General features: G+C 42.4%; 1 protein-coding gene across 10 annotated transcripts in view; it reads right to left on the bottom strand.

The window, feature by feature from the left end:
- Positions 1-20,033, bottom strand: part of MAP7 (microtubule associated protein 7) — a 657,230-nt gene that overhangs the window by 245,131 nt on the left and 392,066 nt on the right. For 6 of the 10 annotated variants that reach the window (XM_069234655.1, XM_069234654.1, XM_069234656.1 and 3 more), the window contains exons 5-7: positions 10,153-10,316; positions 6,929-7,046; positions 3,745-3,834 (exon numbers count right to left, since the gene is read on the bottom strand). In XM_069234655.1, the coding sequence (XP_069090756.1) occupies positions 3,745-3,834; positions 6,929-7,046; positions 10,153-10,316 (372 nt within the window). The remainder of the gene's footprint in view (positions 1-3,744; positions 3,835-6,928; positions 7,047-10,152; positions 10,317-20,033) is intronic. The other 4 variants (XM_069234657.1, XM_069234658.1, XM_069234660.1 and 1 more) reach the window with 1 other exon arrangement.

Here is a 20,033-nt window from a genome sequence, read left to right as displayed (position 1 = left end):
CAGAGAAGAGGCTACTGAATTTTGGAGTAAGCTGGGCTAAATTGGAATTCTGTATTTGATAATTTTGGAATGCCCATCAGGTGAGTTTTTTGCAATCCCTGGATTTGCTATTTAGTGGTTGGAGTGGATTGAGGAGATGTAGCTGAAGGGTATGGAGAGATGCAGGACATTCAGAAAATGGTATACTGTGAACATTGTTACCTTGACAAATCTTGGACTCTCAGAACTTTTAGTTCTAGATCCAATGTCTAATAAAAAAAAAAAGAGTCGATGGATGGAGGAACCAGCTGAGGAGGCACAGCGATGGGAAAACAGGTAGAGCAATAGTAATTATTTGACGACTTAGCAGAGACTCCAGAGAGGCATTGGAGGCAGACCTTTGTTTCAAACAGTGTCTAGGTTAATGTAAGGTCGGCAGATAGGAATAATAATGCTAGTGTAAATGCTACAATGTCATAAATGTGCTGTCTGCACGAGCTCTGAATGTTATGCACATCTCTTTTTGCCATTTTGTTCTTCCTAGAAACACTGTATGGCACAATCCAAATAAATGTCATGTGTATAATAAGGCTGTTTAGAATGTGCAATTTTTCTACTCTGACATATAAGTAAAAGAGCGGAGCATGCACACCAACAAGTGTCAATGGCCCTAGTACAAATTTTTGCTAGGTGAAAAGCGTTTGAATACAAGCACACGTATGAAGACAGTATGTCAAGAAAGCTGGTTTGCCTGATCTTTTAACCTTTAGCTGTAAGTCATGAAACCACTCATGGTTATTCTCCTCTATTCTGTGCCTGTAAAGATGACTCACAAGGATGTTTCTTCCTAGCTATTCAAAGAATCTTGTAATCCCTGTGTAAAAGGGTGCAAGAATATTAAGAAACCAAGGCTCCTTTATCTTTTTCTCGGCTAAATGAATACAGTAATAAAAGCAGCCTGCATCACATGACAATGGTTCTTAAACGACAGGTTAGCATAACTCAGACTGGCACTACAACTCTGTTTGAAAGTTATTAGGTCAACATTTTAATGTCAGTGTCTATTGATTCCCATCACTGCGGGACTTGTTGATGTAGAAGGAGTGAAGCTATTAGGTTTGGAACAGGTAATAAATGGTTCCATTGGATTCACTTAGTAAACACTTGTATGCTTCGGGCGACTTGGTCCCACCTGCTCCTTCACGTTGTATCAACTGCTATCATCTAATATAAGAATGGGTGCAGTTTTCTCTTTTTCGACTTTAACATTTGACACATTTTTACTTTGGGGCAGTGTCCACACAGCTGACATCTAGCTTAGTCAGATGGTCCCATATCAACCTGGCACGACCCACTGGACTAGGACACCCTAGGACTGTTTTCTTCATAGCTAATAAATTCCAGTAATAGTTAATACATCCCAGAAAATTGATCCCCTATGTGATTTTACAAATATATTTGAACATGCAGCTCGTTAACTTAGAATGGAATCTTTTTGATTTTTTTAAAATCTTTTGCACATGTTCCAGAGCACTGCACCATCTGAACTTTATCATGTTTGTTTATTCATGTGAAGATATGCCTTGGAGCATATATGTATGGAATTCAACCCAACAAATCTGGTGCCTTTTGTGCTTTCAAATACGTACTTTGGCTTACACCATTAACTGATTACAGGAAAATAGAACTGGGTTTCAATTGAAAGGATTAATGGCAGATATAAGTATCTACTGATTAAATCTCATGAACTATGTTTTGTCTGTTTGACAAGTAACCCATCTTCTGTTTGGTTTAAGGGTGGAGTCTTGTTTTCTCTGCAATAAATGTAGGCATAATGCTAAAGAGTAGAAAATAATCAGTCCATCAAATAGAAATTAGGAGAAAGGCATAAGCCATTCTTTTGTTGGTTAACAATCTGTTTCAGAGAAAATATGAAAGGAGAAAGGAAAAAAACAAAAAAGAAATCAGAGTTTGGAGGTTTGACTAGAAAGGTTTCACCTGGCGAGTCCTTTCCAGAAAATTGGAGGAAGGAGTGTAATTAGATTCTAAAATTATAACATGTTTATTTGAAACAAAGGAGCAAAACACAAACTTAGGAGGCGAATACAAGATGTGTTAGTGCAGACCTTGATGTGACTGATAATCAGTAGGGGATGTTATTACTATTCCTAATAATAATAAAAAAATAAAAACTCAGAAATCAAAAAAGTTCAGCTTTCAAAGCAGTCTCTTTTAAAAAGATGCAAAAGAGCCAAAAAGTGTGTGGAGTGATTTTTAAATTAGGCAATCGCTTTGTAAATTATGTCAATTTATCAATTTAAATGTAATATTCTATTTGAAAGACCTAACTAAAATATTGCTACTGCTTGTGACATCAGAAACGTATTCCTAGGCTGCTTACAGAGATTAATTAAGTATTTTAAAAAAGTATAATGTTTTAAAGATTTACATTTTTTTCTTCAATAATTACTTAGCATATTTCGAGAGAAACCGTGTTTAAAATTCGGTCTGAGAAACCATGGGAAGCCAACTAAACAAGATGTAGTGGGTAACTACGTGGATACAGGAACATTCCTGCTCCTCATACTCATTTTCCTTCCTCAAAAACGATCAAACATCAGAATAGTTTGCAGTGAGTTCAATATTCATTCTGAGTAAACTGGTCATAGAACACATGATCAGTGACTTTTATAGGCAAGCTGGCCTAGGATGCCCCCGTGGATACTCAATCCCAAACATTTTCCTTTCAGAAGTAGTTACCCACTTTCTCACGGGCACCATAATACTCCTAAAAACCACTTGGAGTGGGAGATTGTAGAAGAGTAAACACACTCGTCGCCACAGCAGGGTCCTGCCTGCCATCACAGCAGATGTCTTTGGCATCTCAATGAGTGAAGGACAAAAACAGCCAAGCCCAGATTCACTGTTAGTGTATTTCTTCTTTTACACAAGCCAGATGTACACAGGGCAACCAGTTGAAAGCTTTAAATGAACTGTCAAAACATCACTCAAGGAAATCCCTTTGTTTAAAGAAGCATGGATAAAAAGATTGTTAGGACTGAGGCTAGCAGTGTTAGAGGAAGAAGTCACACAAACTTGTTTAAATAAAGGAACGAAGATATTTCATTTATATTTTTTCTTCACGGAAAATGAAAGCTAATGGTGATTCCACCATCAGTTCAAGAGGTTAATTTGCACTATAATTAATTCAGTTAATTGATGAGTCCGCCTGGACATAGATGCATCTTTGCAAATGTGCCGAGCACCAGGATTGTTCAATGTATTTTGGTTACATTTTGTCACTGTAGGTATGCATAGTGTGTAAAAATGTATTCTAAAGAAATATTTTTCTACAAATTGTTATAGTTTTGTACAATATTATATGCCAAGTGTAGCCAACAGAGATCAAGAGGAGGTGTGATCCACGCATAATTCCAAAACATCCGCGTTAGGAAAAAATAAACACGATACAATTTGACATAATTCATGTACATAAGCCCAAACATAGCCTGAAAAACTGACAAGGGTCAGCCCTCGATGGCTTATCATTATAGACATCATGTTTGTCAAATCAGTCACCTCTGACAGAAGTTAACACACTATGAAAATGATGAACAAATAAGCTAACTACAGGGTGGAGACAATATGGTGGGGTCTTTAGCATGGCGTGGTCTCGAAGAGGAGGATAATGTTTGACAGTTATTAGTAAAATGGTGCAAGGTAGCCATAGACAAGGGAATCTACAAAGCACAGGGATTTTTATACCAGTTCTCCTAGCACCATCAAATGCTCGGAAGCGGTGCTCCAGTCCCGCTAAATCGAGAAACGAGAACGATGATGATTCAAAATAATAACCTGGAAACGAAATGCAACATCATGGAAGTTTTAATCCTCAAATAAAATAACAACAAAATGTGAAAAAGTGAAACAAAGAAATGATGGTAAGCACAGAATAAGGAAACATCAAATTGTAAATTGAATTTACAGTACAGACACCTAATAATAATCTATGCTTTCTTTTTTTGTTTTAGAATAAATAAATTAGGTGTTCATACTTAAGATATACACAGTGACAGCGCTGGTGTAGGAGACTGTGTTCAAAGTATTGCTCTGTGGTCGTTATGGTCATGATTCGCATTAACGTTTCACAAAACCGGTCATGTTTTTGGGAAACAACCTTTACAATGCTGTCTTTACCACAACATTCCTTTGCCACCCAAAGCCTTTACCATGCAAGGTAAGTATATTTAAAGTAAGTGTGTGTGTGTATATGCATAATTTAGGATTTAGGAGTAAAGGTATAACATGGTAAAGCTATTTTTTAGGGTTTAGCAGTGGGTAGGAGTATAGGGTAGTAAAGCATTTGTAGGGTTGTGTAGGGGTATAGCGTGGCAAGGGTGCGAGTTATAGTTACCTTAGGGCATGAGTTATAGTTACTTGAGATAATTGTAACTGGTGAATTTCTGTGGTTTTCAGAGTTTAAAGTGTTATGTTGTTACTGAACATTTCACCTAACAATAGCGGCCTATGGGCGTGCAAAGTGGAGGGTTGGCCACAAGGCATGGCCCGTGGCCAACCCAGTCATTGCGGTTAACCCCGTAAATGCAGCCAAACCCACACTGCGCAGGGCCTTTGGTCATGCGTGCATGATGGGGCGTTGGCCACAGGGACCTACGGCCAACCCCACGCATGCAGCCAACCCCACCCTGCCCACTGCCTTTGGGCCAATCCCCCAGGACGGGCATGATATTTATAGGTAGGAAGGCATAGAGCACAATCTCTTGGGGCCTGGTGTTATTGTTAAGGGGAGGGGTACACGTGGCCCAATCTCCGTGGCCAATTTCGGCTCTAGGGACCCCATCCTCCCAGCATTATTTACAAGTCCTGGAATGTTGGTCACAAAATTATTTCCATGGTGCCCATCTCTGGCATACGGGTTCACCAATATGAGTCGTTATAGGTTTTGCCCTCCCTACACAGAGCTCGATGCACAGGTCAGTCTATGGCAGCCATCTCCTGGCATATGGGGATCGCTGAAAACAATTCTGCACACAGCCAAATCCTCACACATTGCACAAGGAGTCCTCCCGGTAGAGCTCCCTACTGACCTTACTACCTCCAATGTTCTCTTCCTCACAAGGCACACTGGTCTTGGTAAGCAGGTAAGTGCTGGTGCTCCAGGGAAGTTCTTCTTGATTTTCTCTGGGTGATGACCACTTAGCCAGCAGGGAGACTAGCAGGCCTTGGCCCCAGCCCTGGTAACAAGCAGATGTCTTGAGAGCTTCCCTTCTTCACACAGCCTGTCTGCTTGGCACATGGCAAAGTTTGGGGTCCCAATCTCCCCTTCTTATAGTCAATTTTCAAACACCAAGAGTCTGCAGTTTATGTTGGGGTTCTGCTTTTATTTATTTATTAAATGGACACTTCTCTTTTCTTCTTTCCCCTTGTAAGGATATATGTCACAGCAGGCCAAACTCTGAAGCTGACTTAACCACAACACTATTCAAGAGAGTAAGCAGAGGTCACACATGGATGACAGCCGCAGTGATCAAATGATTGTCACTTCCTATGCCGACTCTTCATGATTTCCTTAATGGACCCATCTCCTTTCCTGAGATGTGCCCAAGTCCCTTCTCCTTGTGATCACCAAATCAAAGAGCAACCTTTTGTAATGTAAATGGGAGTCTCTTTCCAATCCCCACCCAGCTCACAGGAATGCAGAAACACACAATTCCTCTATGACTCGTATCTTCACCAGGCAGGACTAGGCTTCCTAAAATGTAACCCAGCATCCTCCAAATAATGTACTGCTCATCAGTGTACATTCACAGCACAGTTACCTCCATGCATTGTACCATTACAAGTACACATATGTTCAGTACATTCAGTCTGGGTGCACTGGTCAGCACTGAAGCTTCTCTATATGGTACCAGGGTATGCTATTTACAAACACACACACTGCCAGTACACACACTTACAGTGTGCGCATTGCACAACACTTCATCCTTTATGTATTGTACGTCATGCAAGCACACATACAATTTGCACGCTTCCATCGCACACACATTGCACAGCCCTACATCTCTGATGCAATGTATTCCTTGCTTATATGTATATATAGAACATGCACTAAACATACATATCCTGCGCAGTACTGCTCTATCTCTGTACTGCACCCTTCCCAGGCACACAAACACCCAGCACAGTCACTACTCCTGCTCTGAGCAGCACTCCACATCTACCTGATGTAAGCCAAGGGTGAGTGAAGAACACAGCAGTGGAATTTTTCAGGCCTCACTCCAGAGACAAGGTAAAAAGGTCCTGTTGACTACACGGTATGCTGCCACCACAGCGCTTGTGCTGCTTAACTTTTGGTGATGGTGGTACCCACCTACCCCTCCCCCCCCCCATGTGGGTAACGCTTGGAGTATCCCTCCCTGTTCCACAAGACCGCAATCCATGAGACAGCCCATTGCCATGGCACACATACATGATCCATGTTGATCGATGACCAAAAAAAACAGCATTAGGGTTCCAGACATTAGTACAGCTGGGCACTCAGGGCGGGGGTACACGTCTCTAACCATGCAGAGGACTTTTCTGCCCCATCAATATCTATCTATATAAATTTAGGTAGGAGTTTGAATTATCTTAAATTAATTTACCATGCGTGGGAAAGGCATATAAGTGGCAAAGGCATGTGCTGTAAAGTCAAACAAACGTTTTCTTTTTCAAAGTGCACAACTTTCGGTAGTAAAATAACGGACACGTGAAATTACTACAGTGTTTTCTTAATGAGAAACATGCACCAAAGCACTGCACAGAATTTTAAAACTATCAAAAATAGGAAATGGGGTTCTCATGCTATAGTATAAATGGAACAGAGGGGAAGACTAGGTGCAGCTATGGTCCTTTAGAATGGCAACTGAACCCAGCTCTTTTATTTTACCTGAACCGTTGATGCTCGTGCTAGTGTGAAGCGCTCCGCCCCATGACCACCTGTTTGGTTTCTGCCTTGGTTTTTGGCTCCTCTCCATTGTGCGGCGGACAACAGCTTCATGGCGCTCCTTAAAGGCAATGCAATCCATTATCAGTCGAGGGCATTCCGTTAGACAGAAATAGTGCTGCTCATACTACTACTACAGCTATATTTAAATGTAATAGTACAAGGGAAACTATTAATTGCAATACTTTGAGTGATTCTTTTAATCCTGTTGATATTCTGGAAGGAAAGGATTTCTGCTTTTCCAGAGAGACCATTTTACAAAGTTACTCAACGTTCTATAATTGGGAATAAAATCTGTTGCTACAGCCGGAAAATCTGGTTGGAGAAGCAGGGCACGCAGGCAATTCTTGCTTACCTCGTTTAAGAACAAAGCAAGTCGTGGCCCAAAACGTAGTAACGCCAACAAATAATTTGTCTCACTGTCTTTTATTTAGAAAAGCATTTTCCAATTAGATTACATACTCTAGCTCTGCCTGTAACATCCTATGAACACCACAACCAGATGGATGGAAATGCTTTAATCTTCTTTAACTACTGGGCAATAATGATGTAAACAGCTTTGCGTGGCATTTTCTTTTTTACTTTCAGTATATAGGCATATATAAACACACATACATACAGAACAGTCTCGATCCCGCTGGAAAAGGAACCGTTAGCCTGAGCGGACATCCATGCCCCCTCTATACAGGAACATATGATCCTGCCTCGCAATTCAGGCCGGATTCTCTTTAGGGAATAGTGGGTAGTAGAGCAGGGAATGCATATAAAAGGTCCATGTCAGCAATGGCACACATAAGTCAAAACATTGGAATGGATTGCTTAAAGTAATTACCAGTTATTTAAACGGATAGAAGCATTTAAATCAGCCACTGACTTTTAACAAAAATAACTATGACTGACGTTGGGAAGAGACAGGATTGTGACTTTAAAAAAAAATCTGTACAAAGGTTTTCATTTTAAACACTGTTCAGTGTATAGGACAAGGGATTCACGTCTACAAAACTATCACCTCACAGATGAGGTGCTTGCTGGGGAAATGCTGCCAACTGCCGAACCCAAACTACGTGGAGGAGATGCTTTCTTTGTCTCACTCGGATATAGTTTTTGGGGATCGTTGTGTATGATGTCATAACGATATCATACATCGAAAAGGTATTTTTAGGGAGCAGATTCCGGGTTGAACTTTCACGAGGATGCTGCTACGTGATTGGTTAAACAGCCCAAAAAATGATCAATACATATTTCCATCAGTTGGCCAAAAGCTTAAGACAGCAGTTCATAGACTTTAAACTTGCTTAAAACTATTCAAATAAAATTCACAATGTTTACTTTAATGATTCAAAGCTGCTTTAAGATTCTTCTTTATGGAAACAGCAAATGCTTCAACGTTTTAAAACATTTTCTTCACTTAAAACGGTCATTATGTTGTGACAAGTAACTTTCAAATTTTGTAATGCACTATCTTCTATAGCTTAGAAATAATCTAGCAACTTTACAGTATAAAAGTTAAAATTAGAATTTAAAGTATAGTGTATCTATGGTTTAGCAATAAAATATATATACAATTTACATGGACGTGGTCTAAAAGGATAGAAAGATACTCAACAAACATTTGGGGGATCATTTCACAGTAAGTGTCGAGTGCAGGGAGCATGTGGTTATAGTTTGACTGAAATCCTTCAATTTTTCATGGACTATTTAAGGAAAGAAACCAAGCCCGCAGTAACTTTTTTAACAAGTAGTTCCTATGGCTGGACAACAATACAGCAGCTGCCCCCCCCCCCCCCCCAATCCGGGAAAGTTTTTCATTTTTTCTCCCCATTTTCCTTTTTTTAAATAAAATATTTTCATCTAATAGTCTTCAAATCACCCTTAACCCAGCTTTTATGGCTCACGAATATATTACTCTGCCTATTTGAAGGACATCTATGCCACTGCTTAGCAAGTTTGCCAGTGTTTCCCAGGGAATTATGAAACCCGTTTTGGTTGGTACAATATAGACCACATATGGAGAATATCCTTGGGTTGTCCATGTATAGCCTCTGGGTAGAACCCTTAAGGATCTTTACTTGGGTGCCCAAAGTAATCACTGATCACTTGGTCCTCTGCTCCACATCCATGTGGATTTCCAATGACCCACCACTATTATTGATCATATGATACTGCTTGGGTCTTGTCTTCCCCGCTCCTTGATGTCTTAACACTCATTGAAAACCACAGGTTGCAATAGCCCAAGTCAGCCACTAAAAGCTTTCTGGAACCTCCAATTACCACCTAACTAAAAGTTTGCAATACATTGTGTTTTATGTGCTCAAATACTACGAAAGGTAGACAAATTCCCTCAAGTAAAAAAAAATATTAAACACCACCAGCGGGGGAAGGGAAAACAGCAATACTACACACGACTGGCACGAGAAAAAAACTCTCTGACTTGTCGGAATGGGGGACACACACAGGATGCCAGGGAGCTACATACCAAAGGCCAGGAAATTAGAAACAGACATTGGGACAGAAAATTCACTTATACTGGGAACACCTCTAGCACTATTCTAGAAACAGGCGGACATCTGTGTAACTAGGTCGATTTCATAAGACACCGACACTTATTGCCTTATTGCGTTGTACTAGGAAATATCCTGACTGGGAGTGCACTAGAAGACCGAGTGTATAGTCACAATGAGGCAAACAAAGTGGGGGGATGCCCCTACTGTGAGAATATATATACCCTTCATAAAATGTAATAGCAATTTTTCTAGGGCTTCGGCTAAAAGAGCTTTCCTGAAATTGGAAGACTAGGAAAACGGCTATAAGCACACTTGTGACTTGACAACGAGTCAATTTATGCACAAAACTGATGACATCAGCCCTGTTTTTGTTGTTTAAAATATGTTTAAAAATGTGTTGATTAATCAACAAAAGACGCCAAGACAATTAAAATGACACGTCTACTTCAAGGGAAAAAACAAGCAAATCAACGACACTGGAGAGCCCTGATTGCTCCTCAAAGTGGCAAGATGCGCCCCTTTGTTATAGGGCACCAAGATTTCACTTCTCTAAGGTAACAATGACCTTTGTATGGTAGCACCACTGCACCAGCGTTGGGTAAACCAGCAGACGAGACCATGTGTTCTCTTCAAAGGGAGGCGACTAAAAGATGAAACAAATACCTTTTCCTCCTCGAGCCTCTGCTTTCGTTTTTCGTCTACAGCTGCTCGCCTCCTTTCCTCCTTGAGTCGTTGCTCTTCTAATTTTTTCCTGCGTTCTTCGAGGTGCTTTTCGTAATGTTGACGAGCTTTTTCTTCTTTTTCTAACCAATAAGACTCTCTGGCAGCTATAAAATAAAATACGTTTATTTTCATTTAATACAATAACCTGTTTTCAATGAGCACTCTTTAAAAAAATAAAAAATAAAAACTTGTTCTTCACAGGTGCCTTTGCTTATAATAGAGAAACTATCCAGTAACAATCAGCTGAATGAGATTTTGTGTCGGTCTCATCTGTGCGGGTTCAACTTTTAAAACAATGTATTTTGCGTGCGAATCTCTTCGCTCATTTAAAATAAATAGAGACCCTAAGGTCCAATTCCCACAGTCCCGCTCCAACACACACAAAAAAAAATAACACATGCTGATCTCAGAGATGGAAACAGTGCACCCGCATCTGCAACGGCAGAAACTAAGAACCGAAATACTAGGTGCTAGGACATGACTAGGGGGTGTAACATACGAAAAAACACATCTTACTGGTCTAGTCAATGCACAGAACATTTAATACAAATAAATAGCGCTTAGGCTACTTGTATCCCTTAAAAGTACTCCCATCTTCTAGTAAAGGTGATACCAAAGGCTGGGTTTACTCATTTTATCGTGCAGGCTGATGTACTGTATTTTCCACGGGGGCAGGTGAAGGTGCATTAATTCCTCAACCACTTCTCATCCTAGTCCTTATGCGAAGGAGGTGGGTCCATCCTCCCTTTTCATCTCGAGCGCGCAAGCACTTTTACCTGTTGTAAGTCTTGTGGGCTTTTAACCACGCCCACTGCATGCCCATCACTTTTGTGGGCTTGGCTTTTAAAAATCCTTTATCATCATTGGTAAATGCTTTATGTTTGTCCCTCCTGGGGGCGGTTTTGTTACCGCCTTGCAGACTGCCTCTGTTACATGAATAACTGCATGATTGCCGATATGTTTGACTGCAAACTTTTTTCCTTTTGTGTGTCTCCTTCGCGCTCATGCTCATGGCTGCCATGGCGCTTTGAATCTACTTGCTTAGGACAACTGCTTTACTTTTCATTTTTTACCTTTACAGTCAGGCACAGCATAATGTGGGTCACTTTTTTCACCCAAGACATTCAGTATGCTTCTAACTGGAGGCCACGGTAAATGTTATTACAGTAAACTTTGTGACATCTTGATGTGCCTTGGTTCAAAGTGCAATCTTGAATCAATGAAATTAATTCAAGATTTTTTGCTACCCTGGGCTCTGCTTAAGGTGCCTCAAGCAATGTGAAGGAGTCCCAGCCACTATGATATAAGTCCTGTTTATTGTATTGCGGTGACAGTAAAATTTTGCTTTAATCCCTGCACGTCGTTTTAAACCCCCTAAATTTGTAATCTTAATCTTCCCCTTTCCCCAAGGTTCACACCAATGGCCTTGACGACATCTGCTTCAGATTGTCCACGTTCTAGGGAACGGGGGCAGTTTGAGTGGCATATTCCACCATGCAGCCTAAAGCTCAGATCTGTTCATCAAATACAATGATAAACACACACACCCCGTTTTCTTTATTTACTTTCAGGTACCGGTGTAGATTTTTATCTCGGTGCTGTACGTTATGATGCTGAGATATATTTGACGTGTATGAAGTTTAATTGGGGTTTAAAAAAGATTATCTTTTTCCCTTGTGCTACAGCTCTTTTACTAGTACTACATGAACTGCACTGTGCGCAGACGCAGTTCTCTTGTGGAACCTAATTTGCACCTGTCTCGGTACAATACACAGGCAGATAAATGATGTGCGCTATGGTCGAACTTTGGCACTAATGTATAGATGACTTTTGTAAGAGTGATAACGGCTGCTTAAATAGAACTAAGCTGCTAGACTGAAAGACCCTGCATAGGCTGAGGTTGGATACATCATAAATGATACTGGCATTGCCCTCTTCTTTATCTCGCCAGTGGAGTCCCCCTGCATTCTTCTTTGCTGATGTTTACAATAGTGAATGCTAACATGCTGGGTTGGGCTGAGCTGATCCAAGAACATTGGTCTTCCATAAAAGCAATTGTATTTAAACATTCCAGATGCACTATGGAGAAAGTAGACAATATCCATATGATCTTAGGAATGTTTGATAGGGAAGGATTACTTGAATTAGGTGATAAGGCCGTTCCAGCTGACTGTTGAACTCTTGAATACTTGTGTTTATGCTACATCTGAGATATAAAAAGGGGGCGGATGATGTCCTTGTTTTTAGGTCGAGCGTGTAAGCGCTTTCACATGTTGTAAGTATTGTGGGTTTTTTACCACGCCCATCACTTTCATTTGTTTTTGGGCTTGCCTTTCAAAATCATTTGTTGTCATTCGTAAATGCTTTATCTTTGTACCACCTTGAGGCTATTTTCGTCACACCTTGCAGACTGTCCATTACATGGATTATTGCATGACTGCGGATAGATTTCAGCAGGGGCGAACTATTTGTTTTGTCTCTCCCCTTCGTGCAGTATAGCGGCCATGGCGCACACAGCGTGAACAGGCACAACAGCTTGAACTCTACTGGAGGTACTTAAGTGCTCGTCACATTGTTCACAGTTACCTAATCAGGGTAATTTCTTGAGGCTCTCCCCTTAAAACACTTGAAATTGGTAAATACTTTACATAAAACAGAAATCCTCAAAGTGAAATCGCCTCTCCCGGCATAGCGGGACAGCAGATACTACAATATTCACTGAACTCTGGAAAACTCAACCCATAATGCTGTGCAGGGCATTACTTTTACAAAACATTTTTGCTCATAACTCAGACTGTGGAGGTCCCAGGACAATTGGACCACCACCACAACGTTCATAACAACGTGCTCATTCTATCTACATCAGCTTTGGGTCCCCACACTAGGGTAGGGGGCACTCTAAAATAATAATCCAAGCCACCATTCACTGCATCCTCATGGCTGGAGTTTTTGTTTTCTAGCTGGGCATAGCTTGTGTTTTATGGGCCTTGTTTGAACCACTATTGCGACAGGCCTGCTAGTCTTGAAAATTTGTAATGTACAACACTCTCTACGGGCTAAATATATGGTTGATTTGCATTGTCTGTCATTTTCTTTTTGTGTTATTGATTGCCATTTTCTTTTGTGTGGTTATGCCCTCTAGGTGCTAACTATATAGTTACATGACCATGTTTCTTACAAAAGCTATTTTCATTGTGGTGTCTTCTAGGGAATGTTCTAAGCATTATAGTCATATCAACATATTAAAATACTTCTGGCATGGAAACGTGCCCCATAATGCTTTGCAGGGCATTACTTTTACAAAACATGTTTGCTCATAAAGTAGCCTGTGGTGGTACAAGTACAATGGGACCACCTTCAAAACATTAACTACAATGTGCTCTGTCTACATCATCGCTGGGTACCAACATTGTTAGTGGGGACTCCAAAATAATAACCCCTCCCATCAGTTACTATCTTTTAAGATTTCTCAAGGTTACAACTTTTGTTTTACAGCTGAGAGAAGTTTTGTTTTAAAGACCTTGTTTGTAATATCATTACAGTAGGCCTGCTGACCATAAAAGCATCCTCTAGGGGCTAAGTATATGGCTACACTGCATTACTTTCTCCTGTTCATTTCTCATAGGGGTATGCCCTCTAGGGGGCTCACAATATGGTTACATGACTGTTTCTTACAAATGATATTTTTGTTATGGTGCCACTTAGGCACTGTTTTGAGCAGAAACGTTCAATGCCAGAGGTTTATTTCTGATAAAGGTTTATATGATAATTGAATATGTTTTAATAATCTCTCCTTATTACAATTAGGACCGTGATCCAGGCCAACTTAACATCCTTATTACACGATGACTGTTTGTACACTCAATATGTTTAAGTGACCCTTCTGGTTTATTTCCCCTCTGTGGCTGTCTTGTTCTTTTTTGGGGAAATTGTGTTAGCCATCTAGCAACTCTGGTGGTAGGGTGGTGAAAGTGGTATTCTATTGGAATCAGCATGGCAGATTTAAATTACGATGCTAAATGGCAACATTTTCATTTTTAGCTGCAGATAGAGGAAGAAGGTAAATAGAAGTGCTTTGGTTATATGCAGGGCCACTGGAATTATATAGCAGGAAAATACGAAATTATAAGGCAGAGTTTACCAATTTATGTGGCACGAAAAGTCCAGTTATGAATTTACAATGCCAATGGATCTAACTCATGCAAATGCAAGACCTATTGCATTGTAAATGCTTGTTCCCTCTGACTTTCCCCACAGGCACCACAATGCCTGGAGTTACCTTAAAGAGAAGGCATACGCACACCCCCTCCTGTTCTTTTGGCTGTTTTTCCATAAACCAAACTGCGGCCCTGGTGGCGTTTATTTGCGTTTCTAGGTTTGTATTCCAGCTACTAGTGCATATGGTGGGGAAGGAAGTGGGCTCCCTTACACTGAGAGCCAGACTTACCAGTCTTTTATCAGGTTCCAGTTCATCTTGGATGGTTGCTTCAGGGTACTTAAATCAGCCCCCTTCAGAGGAAATCATTCAGTCTAATAGATAGTGGTGAGACTTTTGTGGCTATCTCATCAACTTCTGCAGGGAGCGCCCCATCAATTTGTGTTATGCCACTGGGAAGTTGCAGAGCAAGGGTGCGGGGCCACCACTTCCTCTGGTGCCTGATTGATTCAACAAGCGCTCAAGGGTGGACAGAAAAAGAAACACAGCAGGGAGCTGCCTCAGATCTGCTGGTCAGGTTCGGTAAGACCTTCCAGTCTTAATCTGTGCTGTGCTTTTACAATGACACATGGGTCCAGTGGGCATTTGGAACTCCCAGTGCGCTGGGGATTTATAGCGAGTGCCCCTGCTGTCCATATTGGCCCACTATTTAAAGTTTAGTGGCGTAGATTGCTTTGGCATTCTTTTTCAATAGCTTGGGTGCTGGTGCAGCAATAACAATAACTTTGTTACAATATGACAGCACCAATATTGTGAGCCTGTGTTTCATCTTGTTAGTCACAGATTACAAGCAGAGCTGGATAGCTCTAGGAAGGGTGACCTCATGCACTACAGACTACAAGAATTTCCACTATAATGGCATGTCTCTGTGTTGGTGTGTACTTCCCATTCAATCTTTCTCCACGATGCCCGCTGGGTGTACCGGGAGCCATGCAGTCCCTAGGAAGCCTTTGGTGCATTTTGATGGACTCGTCTCAGTTTAATAAGCCACAATTGCTATTTCAAGTGACAGAAATGTATAACACATTAGGTCCTACAAAAGTGACAGACAAAGTCTTAACCTTAAACGTTTTATTTTGAGAATTTTAAGCATTCAGACGTTAATTCAATATAGTTAAAATCCATTAGTCCAAAATCAATCATGAACTCAGTTAAGTTCAGGTCATCAAAATGCAGACCGTAAATGAGATCGAAATCCAGCATAGATTTACACTTCAATGTAAGGGAAAAGGGTTCTACTCACACAGCAGAAATCAAACTTTTATATGGTTCGAAAGAAAGGATTTTATACACTCAGCACAATGGTACATGGTTCACGGTTATTTAACCAACTAGAATAAGGCAAAAGAATCACATAACAACTAAATACATTCAACAGATTTGTCATAATTCTACTACATGTAGTTTCTCACAAGCAAGCGTCTATACATGGAACAGAAATGGTTACTTAGCAGGTGGTTTCTCTGGGTTAGCTAGGTAAGACCTTAAGTACACCTTGTTCAGAACAGTCTGTGAAAGTAGTTGTCTTTCTCAGCAAAGTACACAATCTTTTTTCGAGTGGGACATGGAAATGCAAGTCTACTTACATGATACAATGAAACATCACTGAAAAAGATGGCTTCTGAGGATAGTGTGTCTAAAATAAGCTCAAGTACGACTTTCTATTCCTGCAAGGCTTACATTTCAGCAAAACAGCTTCCTAATCTGTTAGTGGAGATACTTTTACTCATTAGCTCATAACCAGTGGTGCTTGCTGAGCACCTCATCGGGCTCCTTGCTGGCTGTGTTTCAATGTATCGGGCAATGAGGCTGTGACTGCTGATCTCTGTGCAAATTTGTGCCTCCCTTGTTTGAGGTGGTAGTGGGTGATGATAACTTATGTGATGAAATGTGGCCAAAATCAACACTGGGTCGTACACCATTACAATGGTAGGGCAGAAGCTCCCTTTACAGGATACCGGTGTCTGCTCTTCTGTACTCGGGAAAGACATAGGAGGTGCTGGCTCAGCTTAATCTTCCCACTGTGCTCTCTGATTGTCTTGAGGCTCGTGCCGGATCTCGTAGATAGAGATTGTGGTTCTGCTTCTCTGCATGGCCTATAATTGGGGAGGGGGGAGGTATGTGGTTCTGATTCTCTGCAGGGCCTAAATAGAGGGGGATATGTGGTTCTGTTTCTAATGAAGCACAACTCAATTTTCTATATGTCCCCTCAGAACATTAACTACGAGGTCCCTAAAGACCTACTGCTGTCACACAGCATTCATGAGGCCAGCAGTAGGCTCCATTAGGAAATTATATACTCGGGATACACCCCAAAGTTTTTTTTCTTTCTTTTTTTCCTAAAATGTACCATGACTTGCATATTAATCGACACCCTCTCCCCCGCCCTTTCCATGGAGATCACAAGCCTGTAGGGAGAAAGCGCAAAAAACATCGATGATGGTGGGTACGGACAGCCATTAGTGAAATAAAACCAATCAGCAGCTCCTCCAGGATCCTGCGGTGGCCCTTGGGGAGCTGATTTGATGAGCCACCCACCCTATGCAAACCAATCAAGTAGGTATATTGCACCCATAAGCGCGCTGCAGAGAGCCACACTGGGAAGGTGGGTGGTCACAATGCAGGCCAGAGCATTTTGTGGGGTGTGGAGGATTTTGAAGTTAAAGGCCCCTGAAAACCATGTGTCGCAGCTCAACATCCCTCACTGACATCACAAGTTTTGGCTGAAACAAGTAAGGACTGCACTACCACTAGAAGCAGTGAGCAGAACAAAGAGGTAGATCATTGTCCATGGTAGCTGTGCTTGTGGTGGACGCAATTATTTCATTGCCATTTGATTTTCTACAAAGCGCGCCACAGCAGTACAGCCTGCCCTGGAGCCAGGAGAAATAAGCGGCCTGTCTTTCTCTGAACAGAGGACTAAAGCAGTGCTGGCAGACACTGCGAAGTACGCATGTCAGTTTGAACGGCTAACTTGTGCCGGACAAACTCAAATGCTCACCTTGAAGCTCTTCACCCGGCTGCCTTCAACATCTGGTTGGAGACCAAGCACGTGCCTAAAGAGCCTGGAAGAGCGTCTGGCCAGCCTGCTCCATCAAATCCCGGCACTGATCTCATGCTGGTTACCAGCATGAGAGCAGCACCAGGATTGGTTAGGGAAGTTTCATCTTCGGAGATTGCAAAGGACACAGCCAAAGTAAGGACTTTTATTTTATTTTTAATTTTAATATAATGCGTGCAAGTGTTTTTATTGTGCATGATTTTATGTTTGTGTACTGGTTTTTGATGTGGTGGGGCACTTCGCTCACCCCACCACTTTCATATATTGCCGGCCACCGCTGCTGTCTTGGTGGTAGTGTCATCATGACCTTAACTCACTCAGGCTGGCAGCACAGTGAAAATGTTCTTGGTTGTAGGTATGTGCAAATGTAATGACTGAGTTCACGGGTTCCTGACATTCTTGTAAAAGTTTTGGAATTTCTGTAACTGACCCAAGTTATGACAGAGTACAGCTTTAACAAAAGGCGTCTCTGTTCTTTTCTTCTTTTTATTGCCTCAGGACTGTAGCTGTGATAGTGGCACAAGGTGCAATGACTACCTGTTCAGTTTCCCTCTTCAGGTTTCACCCACTTAAGAGGCAGCCTTGGATGTGTTCAGTAACCATCTTGTGACCGGATGTTCTGTTTTTCACAGGCGGGGAAGTTTTTCATAGTGGGGGTGCCTGGTGCCACACGGGAACACCCCAGGGATGGCCAATGTTGGAGGGCACCTCACTGAGCCCACCCACGGCTGCCCTCGCCAACTCCCTGTGTTGGCAGCACGTCCGTGTGTTCCCAAGGGAGCCGGCACTCTTGCATGTCTGCCCACTCCGGCGGTGATGTTGGGGATGACTCCTTGGGCCCAGGGAATCCGGGGCCCCTACTGCATCCTACCGGGAAAGCGGGCCGACGTTCTCCCTTATGAGGTGTACACACTGCAACAAGAGTCTGTCCTGGGGATGGGGTCACCAGGTGAATTAGGAACACGAGGAGGAGGCCCCACGCACGCCCACTACCCCAACAAAAAAGATTTAGCTTTCCTGCACCATCTCCCGGGCAATTGGCCAACCAGGGGAGAATTTTGCTGGACCTGCGGCAGAACCCCACACCCTCAGTGGAAAAGAAGGTCAAAGGTTGCCAAACCTTATAATTTCATAAATCAGGCCCAGGTGGGAAGATTTGGATGAACCTGGGCTTTCTTTACTTCTAGGGGCACGCTCTATCCATCAGGGGCAGCTGCAACAACCCTTGTCACCTCCAAAGCAGGGCAGTCTTCCAAAAGCTGGTCCTCTTGGCTCCCTGCACCAGTTCTCCTTTGTGGCTTTGTTGGTGGGCAAAGAAAAGTCTAGGGCTTTACCCAACTGGTCCTCAGGGGGAGTAAGAGGGCCAGCTTTACTGGCCCTTGGGGAGACCCACTGGTCCTGTGGTCAACTGAACAGAGTCCTGGGTCCTTAGTGGGGGTCAGGGAGTTCCTCCTTCCAGGTCTCTATGGCAGTCACAGAATCCAGCAGTGAAGAAGGTAGAAAGTTTGCAGGCAAAAAAAAGAGTCTCCCCCTTGTGCAAGAGTTTATAAAGGGGCAAGGAAAGTTCTAGAAGACAGGCACCCTAACCAACCCTGGGGTGCCATATCACCTCTCCACCCCTGTCCCAACCCTCCTGCACGGCATGTTGGGACAATCTGATATGACGTCAAGGAGCCACTGGTCTCATCAGCTCCTGGGGTCTCAGCTCCACCCCTCGCTGACATCACTGCTAAGGACCTGCAAATTAAAATTTCAAAAGGTGGCCTCCTGGTGGTTTTGCTCCAGTTGTCTGGGCATTCTACTTTGTTCAGGGGGCTATGGCAGGCCCATCCCTGGTGCAGTGTGACAGCTGGATAACTGATACAGAGCATTCTACCCCACCCCTTATCTCCTCAGGAGCAAGGAGAAGTAGTGCTAATTGCTCCTTTTGTGTGGGGGCGGCCCATGTTCCTGCTGCTGGAGAGAATGTAATTACTGGACACAGAAATGTGACAACAGGCCGGGGATCTGATCCTGAGCCAGGGGAAAGTGAAAACTCTGAATGACCCTCAAGATGTACAGTTATTTTGGAAGAGGCACATTTAATTTTCCTGCACAGGTTATACTTTAGTTCAAGACGTCAATGGTCTCTCTAGGTCAAGGAGAAGGGAAATTACACTCTAAGGCAGTTCCCTCTCTAGGTGTATAATGGAGTGGCACTAGAGGTAAAATAGTAAAGCACACTGACTTTTCCCTAATAGTGTACACTTCCCTCATTGGGCCTCCCCAGGTGAATACCTATACCTGCAGAGTCCCCAAAGCCCCAAGCTACCTGTGCGCTGTTACCGGGCTGTGCACAACTGTAGTCTCCGACATGTAGCACGCACATGCATGTGCACAGGTGTTTAAGTGTACCCAGCCTAGTGACATTTTTCCTTGCTGTGTCGCAGCGGCCTTACCTTCGAAGGAGGGCACTGGCGGTAAACATGCGCAGTCTGTTTACAGTGTGATTACCATGGATGAGACACTGGTAACGAGGCTCACCCACAGCAAAAAGTCCAACAA

The sequence above is a fragment of the Pleurodeles waltl genome, chromosome 5 (assembly GCF_031143425.1).
Source record: "Pleurodeles waltl isolate 20211129_DDA chromosome 5, aPleWal1.hap1.20221129, whole genome shotgun sequence".
Taxonomy (NCBI): Eukaryota; Metazoa; Chordata; class Amphibia; order Caudata; family Salamandridae; genus Pleurodeles; species Pleurodeles waltl.
Note: the sequence above shows the minus strand (reverse complement) of the source record. Positions and strands in the feature narration are given on the sequence as shown.